Source organism: Mytilus californianus, unplaced genomic scaffold (assembly GCF_021869535.1).
Source record: "Mytilus californianus isolate M0D057914Y unplaced genomic scaffold, xbMytCali1.0.p SCAF_9, whole genome shotgun sequence".
Lineage (NCBI taxonomy): Eukaryota > Metazoa > Mollusca > Bivalvia > Mytilida > Mytilidae > Mytilus > Mytilus californianus.
This window is the reverse complement of record NW_026262745.1, coordinates 84,662,157-84,682,458: the sequence shown is the minus strand read 5'-3', so window position 1 is coordinate 84,682,458 and position 20,302 is coordinate 84,662,157. Positions and strand designations below refer to the sequence as shown.

The 20,302-nt window shown below is 31.8% G+C and overlaps 1 protein-coding gene across 1 annotated transcript in view; it reads right to left on the bottom strand.

Annotated features, from left to right (window-relative positions):
- Positions 1–20,302, bottom strand: part of LOC127714008 (17-beta-hydroxysteroid dehydrogenase 14-like) — a 35,721-nt gene that overhangs the window by 3,763 nt on the left and 11,656 nt on the right. The window contains exons 3-7 of the mRNA XM_052219956.1: positions 18,765–18,803; positions 15,854–15,954; positions 15,087–15,153; positions 11,145–11,236; positions 54–158 (exon numbers count right to left, since the gene is read on the bottom strand). Of these exons, the coding sequence (XP_052075916.1) occupies positions 54–158; positions 11,145–11,236; positions 15,087–15,153; positions 15,854–15,954; positions 18,765–18,803 (404 nt within the window). The remainder of the gene's footprint in view (positions 1–53; positions 159–11,144; positions 11,237–15,086; positions 15,154–15,853; positions 15,955–18,764; positions 18,804–20,302) is intronic.

Genomic DNA, 20,302 nt, shown 5'->3' with positions numbered 1-20,302 from the left:
ACACTTCACACTTCACACTTCACACCAGTAATTAAAGAGTGTATATAACAAACCTTGGACGCACTGTATTCAACCCCATGATAGTCTCCTAGTTCCGCTACTAAACTGGCAATATTTATGATGCATCCCTGAACCTTTCTAAGAGCTGGTAATGTGAACTGAAAACAAATAATCACATGGCCGACGGTAAGGATTAATTTTAGAGAACGCTGAATAATGGGCCAAACAAAATAGAGAAAAATGCGGAAAATATAAAGAAGAAAGAAAAAACGCCTTTAGTTCAAGAATAAAGAAATGACAAAATCACCATCCAGGCCCTCGATCATGGTTATTCCTATTAATTCATCGCATCGGTCACTTTTGTTTACCTTTCAAACACTTCTAGCATGCAAAATCATGAAAGTGATATTATATGATCGATAAATTTCATTGCTATCTCGCAATGAGGCTCGAGAATTTTTTTTAACTAGTTGCATCTGAAACGGTTTTTTTTTTCTGGTGTAAACTTCACCTGCATGGAATTACAATCTCCGGAGGAGAGATCATATCCGTTCCGTTACATACTACGTAACACTACACTAATATGTCATATTAAGTGAATTATTGCAAAGTACATATGGAACTTATATATATAAACTCTGTCTTCATTCAATTGTTCATTTAAAAGTTTCCCGAATATGCATGACATATTTGCCACTGGACATAAAACAAATATAATCAACCAATCAATTATACATGGTTAATAATCTTATTTACTAGTGTCAAGCTATCCAGCAATTTTCTTCCTCCGCAATTCTATTGCTAAAAAGCTCTCCTGCAATTCGTCATCCTGCAATTGCGTTTGGAAAACTACTTGAGCGACAATTTTATTTTTTTCAAAATCATGGTTTTTGACTTTTTTTTTATTCGAAAAAAGGACTTATATAGAAAATCAAAGATTTGTATATCCCATTCACAAATTCCTAACTTTAGTTTACAGATTTCTAATTCATATTTACGGTTTTGTAACTAGAATTTACAATAAAAAAAACGTGATGACGCTTCAAACAAAGTATAATCTGTTAAGTCCAGGATGTGATTCGAATTAACGCATATTGAACCTGCATGTGCGATTTTTAAACTCCCATTAACGACTAAAAATGTAGTTTTTTTTATGTAAAATTGATTTTCTCATGAAATACCGACAATACAACATCTATTTAAAACTTCATAACTCACATTTGCCATTTTGTAACTCATATTTACGGTTCTTTGACAAGCAATTTGAAAAGAAAAATCGTGTTGACGATTCCAATAAGTTGCAATATATTAAGTCCTTGATATTATTCGTATTTACGCCTATTTATCCCACATTTGCAATTTTCTTACTCATATTAACAACTCAAAAATGTAGAATTTCGGTTTAAATTCATTTTCACATGTAAAACCGACTATTTAACTTTTCAATACAACTTCAGAACTCATTTTTGCGATTTCCTGACTCATATTTTTGACTGAAAAATAAAGAATTTAATATTTGAATTCATTGAAAAATAAAATGACGAAAATACTTTTTTTTTCTTTCAACTTCATTATTCACATTTACGATTTTGTAACCCATATTTACGACTTAAATGTATAAAATCGATGTTTAACTTATCGTTCCATCTATTACCGACAATAAAATTTCTGTTTACATCAAAACTCATAGTTGTGACCTTTTGAAAATTAACGGCATAACAACACACAATATTGAGTCAAACAAAAATAAGCAACTTTGAAATTCTTACTTGACCAGTTTTTAATCTATAAAACAGTATGATAGTATCCGAATTCTGGTAAAAAAATTCTTATGAACCGAAAAATTTCGTCCGAAACATGGAAAAGGTCACTGAAATTCTATAAAATACGCATTGGGGGTACCCACTTTCCAACCCATTGTCACGGCAGTTCCTTATAGCTAGGGATTATAGACTCTGCTTTAATAAATAGCTATTGGATAGTACTACAACGATATAGCAAAGAATTTCTTGGGTAAGCATTCTTAAAGGCCGAAAATATCTATTCATTAGAGCAGAGTCTATAATCCATAAAGTGGGTACCCCAATGCGTATTTTATAGAAGTTGGTTTTTTTCCATGTTTCGGACGCAATTTTCGGCCTTTAATGAATGAATGATCAATTAATGTTATCAACAGGAAGACATTTCTTCCGAGATTATATTTATTACTAACTCCCTTCAAAAAGATTATCTTCAAAAGTGTTTTCAAAAAGAATTATTTTCATTTCGAATACTATACATTTATTTTCCGTGCCGGAGGGAGATATGAAGATTTGTTCACCCTATAATATTCATATTTCACGAGGGCTCTGTCCGAGGGAAATATGATTTTTCGAGGGTGAGCAAATCTTCATATCTCCCGAGGCAAAGGGAAATGAATGTTTTATTCCACTGCCTATGCTTTGTTTACTATCAATACATTAGATATTATTTTGCATACATTTTTTTCTTATCCGCTTGTTTTTGTAAGTCAAACTAAACACGACATACCTATTGATAAACAGTAAGGATCAAAATTTAATTATATATAAGTCTTTTTGTTTTATCGTCTGAAATAAATTTGAACATGATAATGATTTTTGCTATCGCTATTTTAAGAATAATAAGAAGTTATGTACATTGATCTACATTAACCGCGCGTAACGTCGCACGAAGTAATCCCGACATTTCAGAGGGGAATATGATCCTCAGAATGGAATATGAAGATTTGTTCAATGACACGTTGGATAGTCTCAACCAATCAAATATTGATTAAACTATCAATATGTTTAAACAGTGGAATAATGATCTCTGGTTAATAGAACAAGTAAAATAATACTAATACTGTGTAATACTGTGATTAGTTAATGAAATAATTTGTATAATTTAGTATTTGATATATAGTATATCTAATATTCAATTTCTACTGATTCAGATTTGACAACTATTAAATTAGATATTGACCTTGTGTGAGTGGAAACAAATACATTAACATTTAGACTTGTTCTTTTATCAGAGCTGAGACTTCTTTTATTATGTTCTTTTTTTTAGAATTCAGGTTAGAGTGAATATTACGATTACCTCCCCCTGTTTATAGTGATATTTATTTTATTCATTCAATTATATGTTTAACTTTTAAATTGCAAAAATAAACACACAAAAAATATAAAAAATAAAATAAAAAAATACTATATTATTATTATAAGAATTCTTATATATCTTTGAAATAAATTTGCATTTTTGAAATCCGTACAATACTCCTTATAGAATTCGGTCTTAATCAAATGTGACAGCTATTTCGTCTGCGTCGAATCTCGATCATCCAACTAAATTTATATCTAGAATTAATGGAGCACGTTCAGTCCCCATGGAAAAGGTAACTTAATCAAATCTCACGATCTAGAAATTTATTAGCAAATATTAAGATTCGCAGCACCATCTATACTACATGGCATGACTGTCCAATGCTTATGTAATATGTAAAAAACATATACATTAAGTTAATGCATTGACCACACGAATATATTATATAGTCTACATCTAAATGATTTATTCAAGATTCTATACAATATACGAATACACCTTATAGCTATTTTATCCCAATCCGGATAAGTTCTGAAATTACACAACTTTTTTGTCCAGATGAAGCTATCTGGGGCCCTGTTTAAACAATGCATTATGCATAAAACTTTTCAAAGAGACGATGTTTAAACCATCGTAAACACTTCAAACAAAGCATTTTTATGATTTTAATTTGTGTTTTAAAAAAGTGGATCATAATCTATCAAAGTTTCAAAATGTTTGCTTTCTAAACTTTTTCCTCCCTCAGCTCGTTACTGATGACCTTTGTTTTTGCGACACTTGACCCAAACAGGAAGTTGTCTAAGTGACTGTTTTTCCGGGTTGGACTAAATAGCGATAAGGTGTATTATAATATTCAAAAATTAGTTTCTGTGTCGAAATATAAATAAAGTAAATTAAAAAATTTAAGCAACTGCTATTCAGAGTTGCTGTAAAATAAAATATTGAATAGTTCAATTAAAAGAAAATATTTTTATTTTAAAATTATCTTTATAAAAAGATATCTAAATTTTAAAACTGGACGCTTATTTTCAAATCAGGCAATTAGTGATGATAGTCTATTAAATTATGAATATGAATACAATACGTATTGAACTGTTTTTGAATTCAAAAGCTATAATATTTTAAAATTATATCTAAAATTTAGATTAAGTTTGATTGATTCCTCATTGATTAATTTATGTTTGCTTTACGCTATTTCGCGGTGATTAGTGTTTGAAATCAGCATTTCTGAAAGCCGTATCGTACATATAATTCAATGTTTATTGGTGAAATCTGTGAGTGATTCCGCAGAACTTCTATTGAACGAAAATTACTAATAGATATTTGATATTTAATTGAAATAAATGTGCATTCAGATTGCGATCCATGAAATACTTTTTCTATTTCTTATTACACTTATACTCATACTATATGTATTTTCGTCCTCAAAAGGTCATTTGACTATGAAAATTATTTAGATTTAAAGCACCCCCAAAAACATTTGTTAACAAAATACAGACTCAGCAATCACTGTTTAATAATAGAAACTGGCAGACATGAACGTTTTATCAATGTATGTGGTAAATATAAAATATTACCTCGACATGAGAGGATATGTTTATATTGTGATTCAAATTCTATTGAAAATGAAATGCACTTTCTTCTGGAATGCCCTCTTTACAATAACCTCAGAAGAGATATGACTGATTATATCCAAAAATAACCCAGTTTAGTTAATTTAAACAGAAATGATCTTTTTACATGGATCATGAAGATAGCAGTTTTTTTTATCTATTTTATGTGCATACCTTGATAAAGGCCTGCAACTTAGAAAAACAGAAAATTAGTTAAATACTCTAATAGATAGCAAAATTATCTCCCCTTGACCACTGACCCTTTCCTCAATGCATTTGAACTATTATTTTATGTTTCTTTGATCACTCTGTAATGTTTATGTCATGTTGTTATTAATGTTATGCTCCCTTGGGCCCTTTAATTTGGAAAAATAAAAAAAATATATAATAAATAAATATATATACCAAGTATTGACAGTTTTTTCGTATTAAATTTTCGCAAAAGTGTAAACATCAACCAAAGAAGAGTATAATAAGTACATGTTAAAATTCAATATACAATTATTTAACACATAAATATGTATTTATTCGTTCCTTAATTTTACAACTACCCCCTTTGAAAAATTTCAATAAAATAATTTATGTCTGTTTTCATTGTATTTCTTTTTTTTTCTTATCGTGTCCAAAAAAAATGTAGATCCTCTAAATATATATAATGGGGGAGCTCTCTCCTTTTTGTCGTTAATAAATGATTAATACCTTATCAAACTCCTGGCGAAACCTTGAATATAGTGATTATAGTAGTTATTCCATCAAACCATTCACGATTTGGAAAACCCACATGCATTCTCCTGTGCATGTCGTTAACGAAGACGAGTCGCGAGGGGATTTCGGGGCTGGGGGTAGTAATTGGTCAGTGATGTTATTTTGAAATAAAATCGCCTTGAATATTTGTCAGTTGTTTTTAAATTACCTGAAATAAAAACCCATATAACTGGTAAAATTAATAACTCTTATTAAAAGACCGACACTTATCAAGATAAATGCAATTTAAATCCAGAACCGATGTATATTTTTTTTTTTAAATCAAAAAGTCATATAGAAAAGGAACAAAAATCTCCAGTTACACATGCAATGAAAAAAAACCAGTCCGATTACATAATGGATTTATTGATTAGATAACTTTAAATTAAAAACTAAATATGTATGCATGATTCTCATGCTTAATAAAGAATAAGCTGAAACAAACAGACTTAACTATACATAGGTCCCCGTACAGCATATCTTTTAATATTTTAAGACCGGACGGACGGACGGACGCCCTGTATTTCTATGCCCCCCCCCCTAACTTATTTTGTTATTTGTTATTTGAATTATTTTCTATTTTTGTTTTACTATCCGCAAGGATTTATCCTAGAGCTCTATCCGCAATGTTCCACACGAGGCCGTCCTATCGGATAACTGCAAAAACGCATAGCATTTGAAAAAACGTGAAAATATCGGCCTAAAATATTAAATAATTAAAAGATAATGCGAAGGCACATATTATAGGATAAGGGTACTGGATGTCTCAGCTGCTCGCCCCAATCTGAAAGGAGGGTGGTAAAGGGTTATTTTCGTAAAACGTGTTTTGCCATTTTTATTTCACGTGCAGCCGTGAAAAAGGTTCGTTATTCACAGTGTTTAGTGAAATCGGTAAAAAGATCAACGTGCAAGAAATTTTTAATTGTTCGTTCATCGTGAAATGGCAATTTTATTTCGCGTTCTTCCGTGTAGATATCCCCCTTTACGCCCCTCTGAAAGGGTCGAAGTGCATTCCGGATCCTCCGAAGTATCAACATGTAATCTCCCTATGGCGACAGCACGGCATATCTCACTCTGAGTCTCATTTTCATTTCTCACAACGATATTTTAATCACGATAAATGATCGAAAATTGGATAAAAATGAGGTTTTATACAGTAGTCTATAAAATAAACTCGGTTGACAGTGACCCACCTTGCTGTGTTTATAACTGTAAAAATAATTTCGATTACCTCCCTTGAATATACTGATTACAATTTTCTTTTTTTAAATGAAGTTTTGAACTTTAAAAATAAAAATATTAGACTTAAAATATCTAAACATCATAATTTTTATTTAAACTGATATTGAATTGAATATGTATTGAATATTTGAAGTAAAATTTGCATTTAAGCAACCTATATCATACTTTTAGTGTAATTCAATTTCTATTTATCCTCCTCATTTTTTACACTCTTGCGCATTACCAAATATGAAGTAATTTTTTTAAAAAGGCCTTTCCTCACTGGAAAAGTCAAAATATCAGAAGAAGGAAAATCATCCCACTAATACAACTTAGAGTGCATTTCTTTCTAACACAAACGATGCAAACGGCTAAGCGCGCACATGTTTTGATCATTTGTTTCTAACATACGTTTGCAAAGTTTACATAAACTTTGACAAACTATGCACTCGCTAAAAATGCGTCTACAGTGTGTCGTCCATCGTTTGTTAGTACAAACGCTACATTTGTTTCTAACTTCAATCTGATTAAACGATGTATTTGTTTCTATGTTTGCAAAAAGTCTGTTTACCAACAACATGTGCATGCATTATTGGAAGTTCAAACAGGGTCAGTAAACACTGATTTAACGATGTATTTGTTTCTACTTTTGAAGCGTTTAGAAAACAACAACAAACGCCATACAACGTTTACAAAATTTTTGTTAGAAAGAAATGCACTCTTAGTCTATTACTTAGCTACAGTATTCTATGGTAAAGCTTGTTCCTCAGAATGATGAAAGGTTACATTTCCATTAATTTGGATCTATGAGGGGCCTCATGGGTTATTTTCGTTCATCGTGATCGGCGCATTTTCGCTATCGTGATCCGTTTTTTACAGTTTTTTATTTTTTTATATTTTCGTGATCCGTGATCATGGAAATTTATTTTCTGTGAATCGTGATTGACAAAAAAATCAACTCGTGAATCGTGATGAGACCCCCCCCCCCCCCCCCCCCCCCCCCCATCAGGCCCCTCATCTATACCACCGGCAAACAGTATTTTGGGAAAACATCCTAAAAACGGTCAATAATCTTTTCGAAAAGAAAACTTCGAGTAACTTTTATGCCTTCAGGCGTGTTTAGATTAATTGTTTTGTCATAAAATGTATAAATATACAATATATGTACATTGTCGGAAAATATAAAATTTATTTTTACGAGCTTAAGAAATAGGACGAAAAGCGAGGCTCGCCGAGCTTTTCTCTTGTTTCGTAACGAGTACAAATACATTTTATATTATTTTTGCACCCACCATGCCATATAGCACCGTCCCTTGGTGCCTCCTGCAGTTAAGCTAGATATATTTAGCCTACTCACAGAATTCTATTTTTTTTGTTACTTTCTAGAGGTGTGCCTGAGACGAAGGTTTTTATATATACTCCTATATATATACGAATATGTGAAGACTGTTGTTTCTTATTTGTGTTTGTAACTATGTATACTGTATTGTTCATTATATTTGTAAAAAATAATATTATCATGATATTATATTATGCTCCTTGTGAGCCCATTTGATGGAAATAAAGCATCTTCTTCTTCTTCTTCTTTTTCTATATCTATTTGATTTTTTAAATTTTTTCTTGTCCTGGAATTGCATGTAGTTTTTGTCACTCGATGTGAACAATCAATCAATCAATCAATCAATCAAACCTGTTTAAAATTCGATTTTTTTTTCCATTTGTAAATTTATGCTAAAAACTATATTTTGCGACTCTGACTTGCCATTAACCGTCCACTCCCTATCAGTACTGTCATTGCGGTCTTTGAAAACCATGTTGAGGCTTTGACTGCAAAGACTCAAATCGTTTGCCTCACTTGAAATAAGATTTAAACTACGCTACTGGTAGTTGACAGCACGTGATTGACTTCCAAAACTTAGTCCATTTATCAGTTTAGAATTGCGGAAAAATAAAACAACCAACTAGAACCCGGCCCCCCCCTTTTGTGGGAAAAATTTGGTTGATTATATAGGGAATCACTGAAGCATGACTGGAGCGCCCCCCCCCCCCCCCTTTTAGGTCAGTCAGCCCACCCCCCCCCCCCCCCCCCCCCCCCTTATGAAAAATTCTGGATCCGCCACTGGTATTATCTGGTTCTATCCTGCCCTTCTATAGCATTTTTATAGTTTTAAATGGTGTTGTTTTCTTATATGTTTCTAAATTTATGTATAGTCTTCTGTATTTATATGTAATGTGATAAAAGCGATCTTTATAGGGCCTTTTAACTGGGAAATAAAATATTCTTATTCTTGTTCTATCATGAAGTTCTTCCTTTGACAAAAGTTCATAGCATTCCATTAAAGTTTTACCAAAGTTATTGATGCCTACGCTGAATTTATTGATGTCCGAAAAAGACTGTTTAAATGATAATTTGATGTACCAATGTAACAAAGCGGTAGTCCTATAATATATGTCTTTGAGTTTCGACCCCCGAGGTCATATATTATAGAACTACAGACCTACAAGAAATATATTGCAAAATTTAAAACTCATTTCATGCTTGTGACCATAAATATACTGGCCTTAGATTTTAACAAGTCCATGTAAACACTTATCTGTAGTATTCTAAATTTAGATTTTGTTATGACTTCAGCCGTGTGCTTATAGGGGTAAATTCAGTAAATAGATATACGTCATAAGGGACCGCCCATCTGGGGGAGTGTATAACACTGAAGGCCTGTGCTCTTCTGTTTGGTAGATAATGTTTGTAATAGATATTTTTTGATAGATGGATCAAAACTAAAGTTTAAAAAAATGAATGCTGAATGCACTTAATTTGTTTACTGATCTTTACTACAGGGTTGAAAAGTAATGGTCAGTATAGGAATTAAGTGCGAATCTACAGTGACTTACAGTGTTTGTAAACAACAATGAACAAGGCCATGTGAATGCCCAAACATGCCGCATGACCCTATGTTTTTATTGTTGCAAAAGATGAGGCTACATTTGTACTTTAATGAATGATATATGAAAGCTTCTCATTTCTAAAGGTGGTAAATCTGGTATAAATTTAATTCAAGACATAGATTTGCATTAAAGTCAATGGGAGGTTTTTTTACTGAATTTACCCCTTTAAACATGTTAAAATCGTATCCTTGGCTTCGGATTAAAAAAAAGATAAGGGTCGGGTTTGTGCGCCCCTTAAGTATCGCAATACTGACCAATATTGCATTCATTTCAATGGAAACACTAGCATTGTTCAAGGAAAAAACTAACTGATCGTGAGAGACAAATAACTGCAAGATCAATAACGACTGACAACATACAAATACTTCATAATAAATAAAGATTACCTCCCTTGAATTCAGGTACTTGCAATTTTTATAGCAAATAATATTTAGCTTTTCAAAATATATAAAAAAAATTAAATTAGTTAACGATGTTATAAATCTAAACCAACATTATCCTTTTTTACAACAAAGATAAATATTGTATATATATTTGCATTTTTGCAACCCATTAAATACTCCGCATAAGGTATCATTTCTGTTGATTATGATTTTATTTCTCTCGTTACGACGATACCAAATTTCAGAAAATTTTACGAAACTCACTTTCTCATCGAGAAAGTTAAACACATCCATATTTAAAGTATAGAGCTCTTGCCATAGGTTGTATGTTTCTAGTATATATGAAATGATTGCATTTTAATCCGTCAGGACTTTACATTAAGCAATAAAGAATAGTATGATAATCAAATAAAATTGCACAAAACACTGGTAACGCTTCTAACCATTTCAAAGTTTTCGTAATAGATAAATGTGCCTTTTCCGTTTCAGGCTAGGTACACTTTACGATAAAGTTTCTCACGATAGAAAAATAAGGAGATGTGGTATGATTGTCAATGAGACAACTATCCACTTAAGTTCAAATGAAGTGGATGTAAGCAATTATAGGCAACCGATAGGTACGCTTCACGATAAAGTTTCACTTCCAATATTTCCTTATTTTCAAACACTAGAGGGTATGTCCACATCAGTGGTGTAGGATCCGGAGAGTCAACAGTTAATTCTCTAAACTAACTAAATTTGATATATTATTCGAATTAAGGAATTAAAGTTGTTATCATTCATGAGTCTAGTTCAGAGAAGTATGTTCACTTTTGTTAAAATTTGGTTTTCTTTAAGATTTTGTGCCTTGTCGAAATGACTACCTCTTATAATACGGTATACGATTTCAAGTTTATATATCAATATATTTGGTAGCAGTCTGAACTATGTCAAGGCTTTGGATTTTTTCATGTCTTCAGTAATGTTCTTAATACATTTGCTATACATCTCTTCACATTTACATGAAATGTGGAGTTCATTTCAATAAGGCAGCAAAATTTGTACACACAAATCAAAAGACACATAATATTATGGTCTTCAACAATAGACGAAAAACGTCTATACAATATATCACTATTTAGCGACATGGCCTTACCTTGCAAAATCTAAAGTATCCAGTAAGATTGATGTTAATCAGGGAATTAAACTGCTCAGATGATATATTATCTATAGTTGCATGCGGTGGATCTGCAATAAAGGAAAATGTTGATTGATTGATTTACCCAACCACTAATGACGAGTTCATATTAAAACTATTATCATGTTGCATAGAATATAACACATTGTGCACTAGAACGACACGTGGAATATACTATTTCTTACATGCTAAAAATGAGGCTCACAAAAGTCCGTAGAAAGACCGTGAAATATAACCCGTAGATATCAATACTTGGTAATTTGTGTTGTTAAGGTGCTGGTTCATTGGCTAATTATATATCCAAAACTCGAAAACAATCTGCTTTTAAAGTCTTATATGCTACGCGTCATAGTGACAGTAAATACAATTTTTTTTTAAGTCTTTGGTTTGCAATTATATTTGTAGATCTGTATGGATGGACGGACGGACGGACGGACAGACGGTCTTTCCAAAAAGATTCGGGTAAAACACAATAAAGGGAACAGTAAGGTTGCTCTTGAGGTCAAAAATAAAGGTCAACATAATAGAAACAAAATTTGTTATCTTGAATAAGTAATGCTTGAAATATGTAAAACTCATTTGCCTAGTGGAAAAAACAATGAGAAGTGTTTTATTTTGTATGGGGTAAGGAAAGTGCTGGTTACGGACACTACTTGTAAAATTAACCTCTACAAATTTATGTCTTTAATCTGAGACTACTATAACACATATATAGTAGTCTCAGCTTTAATGAACTATCCCAAGTCTTTTTGCATAATTATAATTCCAATGCAATTTATCAACAAAATACCAAACAAAAGAAATCACAGGAATAAAGTTTAACTTTTGAATTCTGCAAAATTATACCCCCTTTCTTAATACGTAAATAAGGATTATTGTAAGAACAGCACCTCTCTTAATATGAAAGACTATATACAGGTAGCCAATCAAAATCATTAAGAGTTGACCTTCTATTCATGGGAACATAAATCACAGCAGAAAATGTATTCCTTACATAAATAGTACCTAAAATAAACTCAGTAAGTTATTTGAATTACGGACACTACATTGATCTTATGTTTATAATTTTATCAATTTGAATAACTTTTCATGGGTAACATACTAAGTTTGTGTATTTTCTTTTCATTGTTTACATTTTTTAACAACAGAATGATCCATGATTGTGAATAAATATATGTAATTAAAGTTATTTACATGTAAACATACATGACATGTTGACATGGATGGGACCAAGTTTATCATTTCAAATCTGAAGTAAAAACATAGGCATATCTTAACAAAGTAGGTACTATGCACTTAAAGGAATGATAACAAATATATTTCTGAAAAGAAAATCCTTAGAATTACATTTGTTAATCAGAAAAAAAGAAATGTTGATGGTTACGGACACTACACACTGGCTACTTTTTCCAACAATTTTCTAAAAGTAATACACTTTTTGTTGATTTAAGGGTAGCCATTTCCACAAAACTTCATGAAATAAATGTTTTTCTATCATAAGACACTACCAGAATTGTAGATAAAACAAAAATAAAGCAAAATTTACCTTCAAATATACTTGAGTTCATTAAATTAACTTTTTAGTGTATTTTATAAAATGTCATATACTAATGTCAAGTACAGATCTTTAACAAATCTGCATGCTAGTATTCATGGTATAAATCAATTGAAGGAAGAAATACAAGAGATTTTGAAAAATGAAAAGATATTTAATTTAAATATTTAAATAAAAAAAACCCTGGGTTACGGACACTACAAAAATAATATGAAGATATAAAAACCGGAAAAATAATTATGAAGATGAATTTTCTTATCCTAACATTACAAAAGAACTCATCTTTTGAGTTTATGACAAATTGATAACAAATTGGGGGTTTTACAATAAGATTTTCTGGTTTCAAATTATTACATGAAGGATTACTATCAGCTCAAATATTTTTAACAGTTATCTGTTTTCATAATTTTCATAAAATTTTAATCATAAGACAATTATGATGCAGCAATGTAGACATCATAGAACCTAGAAATTAAGCCTATTTTGATGAAATAAAAATCTTAATAATATCATGGTTACGGACACTACATCATTTTTGTAGTGTCTGTAACCAAATTTTCATTTATTCTGTCTAAATTCTAATAAGAAGGTGCAAAATTTTGTTATTATGTTAGTGTTAAGTGTCAAATCTATAAAGAAAAATAGCTTGTTGTTTACTGTAGCTATTCTTTCTTGAAAATTATAATAAGCTGGTTACGGACACTACACTTTTTTTTTTAATTTTTTTTTTTTTACTTTGAAAATTTCAAAAATATTCTGTATGAATGATATCATTTATATATAACTGTATTTTATTTTAGTATTATTATATGCGAGTATGTTGACATACATATTTAATGAATAATCTTGCAATTAGTTTTATTTTCAGGGCCATGAATGATCAACACTTAATAAATTGAAAAATGTATAACGAAGCACCACTTTTACAATTGTTAAATTTTTAAATTAGCTCCGATTTTTGTAATGTTGGAATCATTTTAATCGCCATTTAATAATCTGTAAATGATACCATGAGAAATTATCCTTACACTAACTGTTAAAAAGATTTTAAAGATACAAAAAATGTAAAGTTTGAAGCGCAACCGCATAACGTCTGAAAATGACCATTTTTTGGACCACTAATCTCACTGGTGTTCAAAAACTATTCAAGATAGAATCTTAAAATTTTGAATGAGGTTAAAACATTCAATGTCAAATATTAAAAACAGAAAAACTGGCATCCAAATATATTTAAGTTAGCTGTAGAGCTTACATAACAAAGACCAATTGTAAATGTCCCCATTATTGTGTTTCACCCGAATATGAATACACAGAACCCCGATTCAATACTTCTTTTGCTAAAAGAGTTCACTATGACCTGTTTTATATCTGGACGAACGCACGCATGCATGCACGTACACATTCATTCATTCATTCATTTTCACTCACTCCCTTATTCATTCATTCATTCATTCATTCACTCATTTTCACTCACTCAATCACTCGTTCTTTCGTTCATTTATTCATTCATTCAATCATTTTCACTCATTCACTCATTGTTTCTTTCGTTCATTCATTCATTCTTTCTTCATTCATTCGTTTATAATTCATTAAATTATTCAGTCAGTCAGTCAGTCACATTCATTCATTCATTCAAACATTCATTTATTCATTCACTCATTTTCATTCGCTCACTCATTCTTTCATTCAATTCGTTCGTTCGTTCGTTCGTTCGTTCTATCGTTCGTTCGTTCGTTCGTCCATTTATTCAATCACTCAACCGCTAATTCATTCATTCATTCATTCATTCATTCATTCATTCATTCATTCATTCATTCATTCATTCATTCATTCATTCATTCATTCATTCATTCATTCGTTCATTCATCCATTCAGTCAGTCAGTCAGTCAGTCAGTCAGTCAGTCAGTCAGTCAGTCACTCAGTCACTCAGTCACTCAGTCAGTCAGACAGTCACATTCAGTCAGTCAGTCAGTCAGTCAGTCAGTCAGTCAGTCACATTCATTCAATCAATCATTCATTCATTCATTCATTCATTCATTCACCCGCTTATTCATTCATTCAGTCAGTCACAGTCAGTCAGTCAGTCAGTCAGTCACAGTCAGTCACAGTCAGTCAGTCAGTCAGTCACATTCATTCAGTCAGTCAGTCATTCAGTCAGACAGTCACATTCAGTCAGTCAGTCAGTCAGTCAGTCAGTCAGCCAGTCACATTTATTCATTCATTCATTTATTCATTCACTTACTCACTCACTCATTCATTCATTCATTCATTCATTCATTCATTCATTCATTCATTCATCCATTCATTCAGTCAGTCAGTCAGTCAGTCAGTCATTCAAACTTACGTGTTCCAGCATTGTTGATGAGACAATCAATTCGTTTGTATTTTTCTATGGCCGTCGATATGACCCGCTGAAAAAAATTAACACTTTAACATCCACACTGATAAGGATGGAATTTAATTTAACATTCATCCTGAATAGGATAGAATTTCGTTTTATATTAAATTCTATTTTTATAAAGGGGGCTATAGCGTTAGTTTTCCTCGCGTTTATGCGATATACTGCTTAAAAAGAAGCTACTACACCAATCGTTGTAAATGGTAAAGTTGAAGTTCTCACTTTTTTACGGACGCCACCATATATCTTGGTCGATCGTTACAAAATATATCTCCATATTCATCATTCAGTCCTCGGAAATGACATATTACAGAATGCAACTGATCACCGGATGGTTACTTTAACAAACACAACGGGCACCATTAGTGGAGTAGGAACTGATTCAGTACCCTTCCGAAACACCACCCTCAGTTGTATATGATGTTCTATCTTCTTACTCTATTTTCACATGATTGTCCCGCTAAACCGATATCAATACGGGATAAAATAAGGACACAAAGTAGGATTTCGAATCAGGTTTTCACAATACAATGAAGTTTTCCCCCTCTGAATCACACATTGTGTTTTTCATTCGTTCTTACATGTCATACACAAAGAGACAGAGTCCTCTTTGAGCATTAACTTGTGTTTTAGAATAAGTCGGAAGGCAATTCATGTAGTGTGTTTCTCCAAGTTGATCAATAGTAAAACAAATAACTTTAAGAAGAACTGACCTTGACATCATCGTCCTGTGTCACGTTGCCATACACAAATGTAATCTCGTTATTGCCAGTTTCTTCTTGAAGTTCTTTTTCAGTTTGTTTTCCCTCATCCTCTATCGAAAAACAGAAACGTCATTTATGGTAGTTTGCTATGGCCATTTCCCGTTTTACGATTTTGTGTTCTCGTCTTCACGTTTTTGTTGGTTTTTTTTTTTTTTTTTTTTTTTTTTTTTGGGGGGGGGGGGGGGGGGGGGGCTTTATGAAGCATCAAAGGTGAAAGCGTGAAATGACCGTAACTAGCCACCACAGTAATTCAAATCTTTCAATTTTAAGCGGTATGAAAATGTCAAAAATTGCCATTTTTTTTAAAATGTATTTTTTCAGTATCGATCATGATGGCGATCATTCGAAATGATACGAACATTACATCAATTATCGTGTTAGAAGCTTTGATAAGGGTTTGGATTTTTTTTTTCCATTATCATTTTTTTCTTTTTCTTTATTGTCTGCACTTCATTCTCTATTCTGTAAACCCCATCATATTATTTTCGTTTTAAGGATGTTCGCTCCTCTTGATTTTGAATTTTTTTACCAGATATTCGGAATCCTCTGGTTTAATCCATGCATTGCCATTATGCTAATTTTTATTAAAAATGATTTTTTGGCAAACTTGGCGATACTATAGAAAGCGGAATAAATGAAATCGGGACATGGGCCTCTTTCTGTTCAATCCTGTGTACATTGCAGACTTAAGGTGTAATATTGTGTTGTGTTGTTAATATGATTTTTTTTTGTTGGGTGTTGGTTGAATTGGGGACATGGGCCTCTGGCAATCCTTAAATATTTTTAAGAGTAACGATATCTGAGAGGACATAGATATTATATATAAATGTCATAAGTCATTATAAAGGTTGTAATGATGCATCCGAATAACCCGATTTTCGAAAAGTTCATTAAACCAACAGTAATGAATCATCCCCGTCTGTCATTGCAGACAATACGGATGTCAGTAAAATTTTGGAATCCCCTAAAGTTTAATGACTATAACATTACGCACTGTAATACACTATGTGGGAAATACTAATATCTTTCGCGAAATTAAGCACACAAAACTGTTTGGTAACATATCAACATAGTTATATTGACATGAAACGAATAAAAACGATTTTTACTTAATTACTAACATAAAAATAAAAAATATATATTGATATAAATGGTAAATTTAGGTAAATTATGTATATTTGACGTTGGTTGCCATGGGGACATGGGCCTCTGGCAGCAATGTTGAAATCGGTCAATACATGTACATGTTATAATCATAGAATCATGAATGAAACCTCTTAGATGTAGATAATTTAGATTCATAGTGAATTTCATTTGGTAGTTGGGCCTCATTGTTTCTGAAATGTTTTGTCACAGGCTTGGATGGGGGATATTGTTACAAGGAAGGTTTTGTGTAACAATATGATGGCGAATGTAACCCCATCTTTGATGGAATGGGTCAATAAGGTTTTGTCATTATAAACATATATGTTGTTGATAAATATGATTTATTGATTTAATTATACATGTTTTTATTTTGTTGATTCTTCGTCATTTTTAATAATAAATGACAGTTTTCAATTCATACATAATGTTGTTTGTCATTTTTCCGTCCCATCAAACAGAGCAAGCCTGTGTTGACAAAAATGCTAATTTTTTATTAAAAATGATTTTTCGGCAAACTTGGCGATACTATAGAAAGCGGAATAACTCTTTGACTTTATATTGGAGAAATGCTAATACTTAGTTCCTTCCCCTGATAATGTAATCTGATCTCAGAAGGCGCTTCAGTGCAGATAGAAAGTGGCAGGACAAATGTGGAACTGAAATTGTACCCACCATCCCTCCCTTGATAACTCATTTCAATAATATATTATTTTCAAAATAAATCATTTTAAAATTGACATATTTTAACTTTATTTAATTGGAGTATTGTTATTCAACATTATTCGGTAAGGCACATACATATTTTTACTTTGATATACAAGATGTCAGTGTTATATTCGAATGTAACCCCATCTTTTATGGAATGGGTCAATAAAGTCATTATAAACATATATGTTGTTTATAAATATGATTTATTGATTTAATTATACATGTTTATCATTTTGTTGATTCTTCGTCATTTTAATATTAAATGACAGTTTTCAATTCATACATAATGTTGTTTGTTATTCCTTCATCCCATCAAACAGAGCAAGCCTGTGTTGACAAAAAACAACTTTTGCCCGCAAACCCCTACTTTTCTTTTTATAGTTTTATTACATATAGTTTAAAAAGCAATATTTGAAAATCTTATAAAATCCTTGTTATTTTTCCATAGCTTTTGAACGAAAAAAGGTGCCAATGTTAAGTGTATGAAAAATCAAGAGAGAATCACTTCCCGCCAAAATTTAATGGCTTATATCTTGAAAACAAGCACACGGACCCTTCATTTTTTCTGCTTTTTAAATTCCTTTATTCATATACTTTCAATTCATAACAGTCTTTTAAAAAGCTTGTTATTTTGAAACAGAGTAGCGAACATCCTTAAGGTGGTACATAACACTACAGGGAGATAACTCTGTAAAAATCAGCTGAACATTTTAATCACGTTCTATTGTTAAGGAAATATCAAGCTTCTCGATGATCAAAATTAGTGTTTGTCAAACTGCTATATAGCCAATGAAATTTTTCCGATAAAGTGTGTGGTTCAAGTTTTTTGATTTTTTTATATTTTTGTCAAAGGGTCAAAGTAAATATTTTGTCAAAATTTTATGAAAATTAAACGAGCCAAATTAATTTTAGTCGAGGTGTTTGGTACCACCTTAGGCTTCCTTCAGTGTTGCATTATTATCTGTGTAGAGAAAATAAATACAAGACATTATAATAAAAAACATACCATCATTTGCACAAAAGACAACATTGGATCCATGTTGCGCTAAAAATAGAAAATGTAAGTGTAAAACATTAACAATATTTAAACCAGGACATACAAATGCATGGATGTTGGATCGCAAAAATGTAATACATGAATTCGCATGATTAAAAGTACTTTGCAAAATCATTGAAAAAGGAAGAAGCAGAGTTTTTATTATGATCTTTATTTCATATCTGACATCGCATACCACCCTTTAAACGGGAAAATAAAAGACATAAAGCATATACACTATATATATACGAAATCCGGATATGGTGTACTAATTTTTGCACCTTTTGTTTGCGGTATACCATCTTTTTCCGCAAGTTTATTGTTTTCTGTTTGGTATTAAATTAATAGTTAAGATCCATTTTGTTTCATCTGGTGATCCGTTTATTTGGCAATCGCCAATGGCAGTCAGCAGGGTTTAAGAACATCCGTTGTTCGACCTTCTAGTCAAATGCGTTTTGTTAAAATATACTTTTTCACTTTTTTGGTCTTTTGGAAAATGTTGTTTGTGCTGTATTTAGATATATAAATTTACAGTGATTGTATGCTTCTAAAAATAGAACAGCATCCTGAAGAGATGAGTAGATGATCATTTCTGTACACTTAAAAATACTTTGTGTATTGCGTCTAGATGTCCTTGTTTAATTCCTACGGGAAGGTAACACCTCCCGAAACGAAAGCTGATTTTTATCAGCTACAGTTAGAGGAGGGGATAAGGCGTCTGCGCAATGCTAGGCGGTGTTGTCGTAGAAGTATGAAGTGAAAAGTACAGGTTCCAGCCCCTGCCGGGGAGGAAGTAAAGAATCAAATCTACTCTAACATTGTTAGGTTGATTTTCTAGGCACTTTATATATATATATATATATATATATATATATACAACTCGTCTAAACATCAGCCCAACAATGTTAGGTCTGTAAATTTGCTTTCGCAATTTTTTTGTTCTTCCCTCGCCGGGATTCGAACTCGTGCTACTGAGATATCGTGACACCAAATCGCCTGCACTGTATCCGACGCGCTAGACCACACGACCACCTAGGCTTCAAATAAAGCATTCAGTGGCCGGGTGTTACCTTTCCTCGTCAGTTTTAATCTAGCGTCGTAATACAGTACATGATATATAAGGCATGAAGATGGAATTGTTACAGATCAGCTGAAATATCTATTGTAAAGGATCCTACAAATTAATGCAAGATACAGTCACAGAAATAGTTATATTTATAAGTACGTCTGAACCAATGACAACTCTACCACAGATTTATCCATCGGATCACCAGCAGTGATGGTGATACATGGCTGTGTACATTCTGTATATACAACTCGTCTAAACATCAGCCCAACAATGATAGGTCTGTAAATTTGCTTTCGCAATTTTTTTGTTCTTCCCTCGCCGGGATTCGAAATCATATATATATATTAACGTTTGTTCATTTTATTATTATTTTTTGGTGATGTTGTACCCTTTTAGACTTGTTATATATATAAATATATATAAACAAGTCTAAATTGAA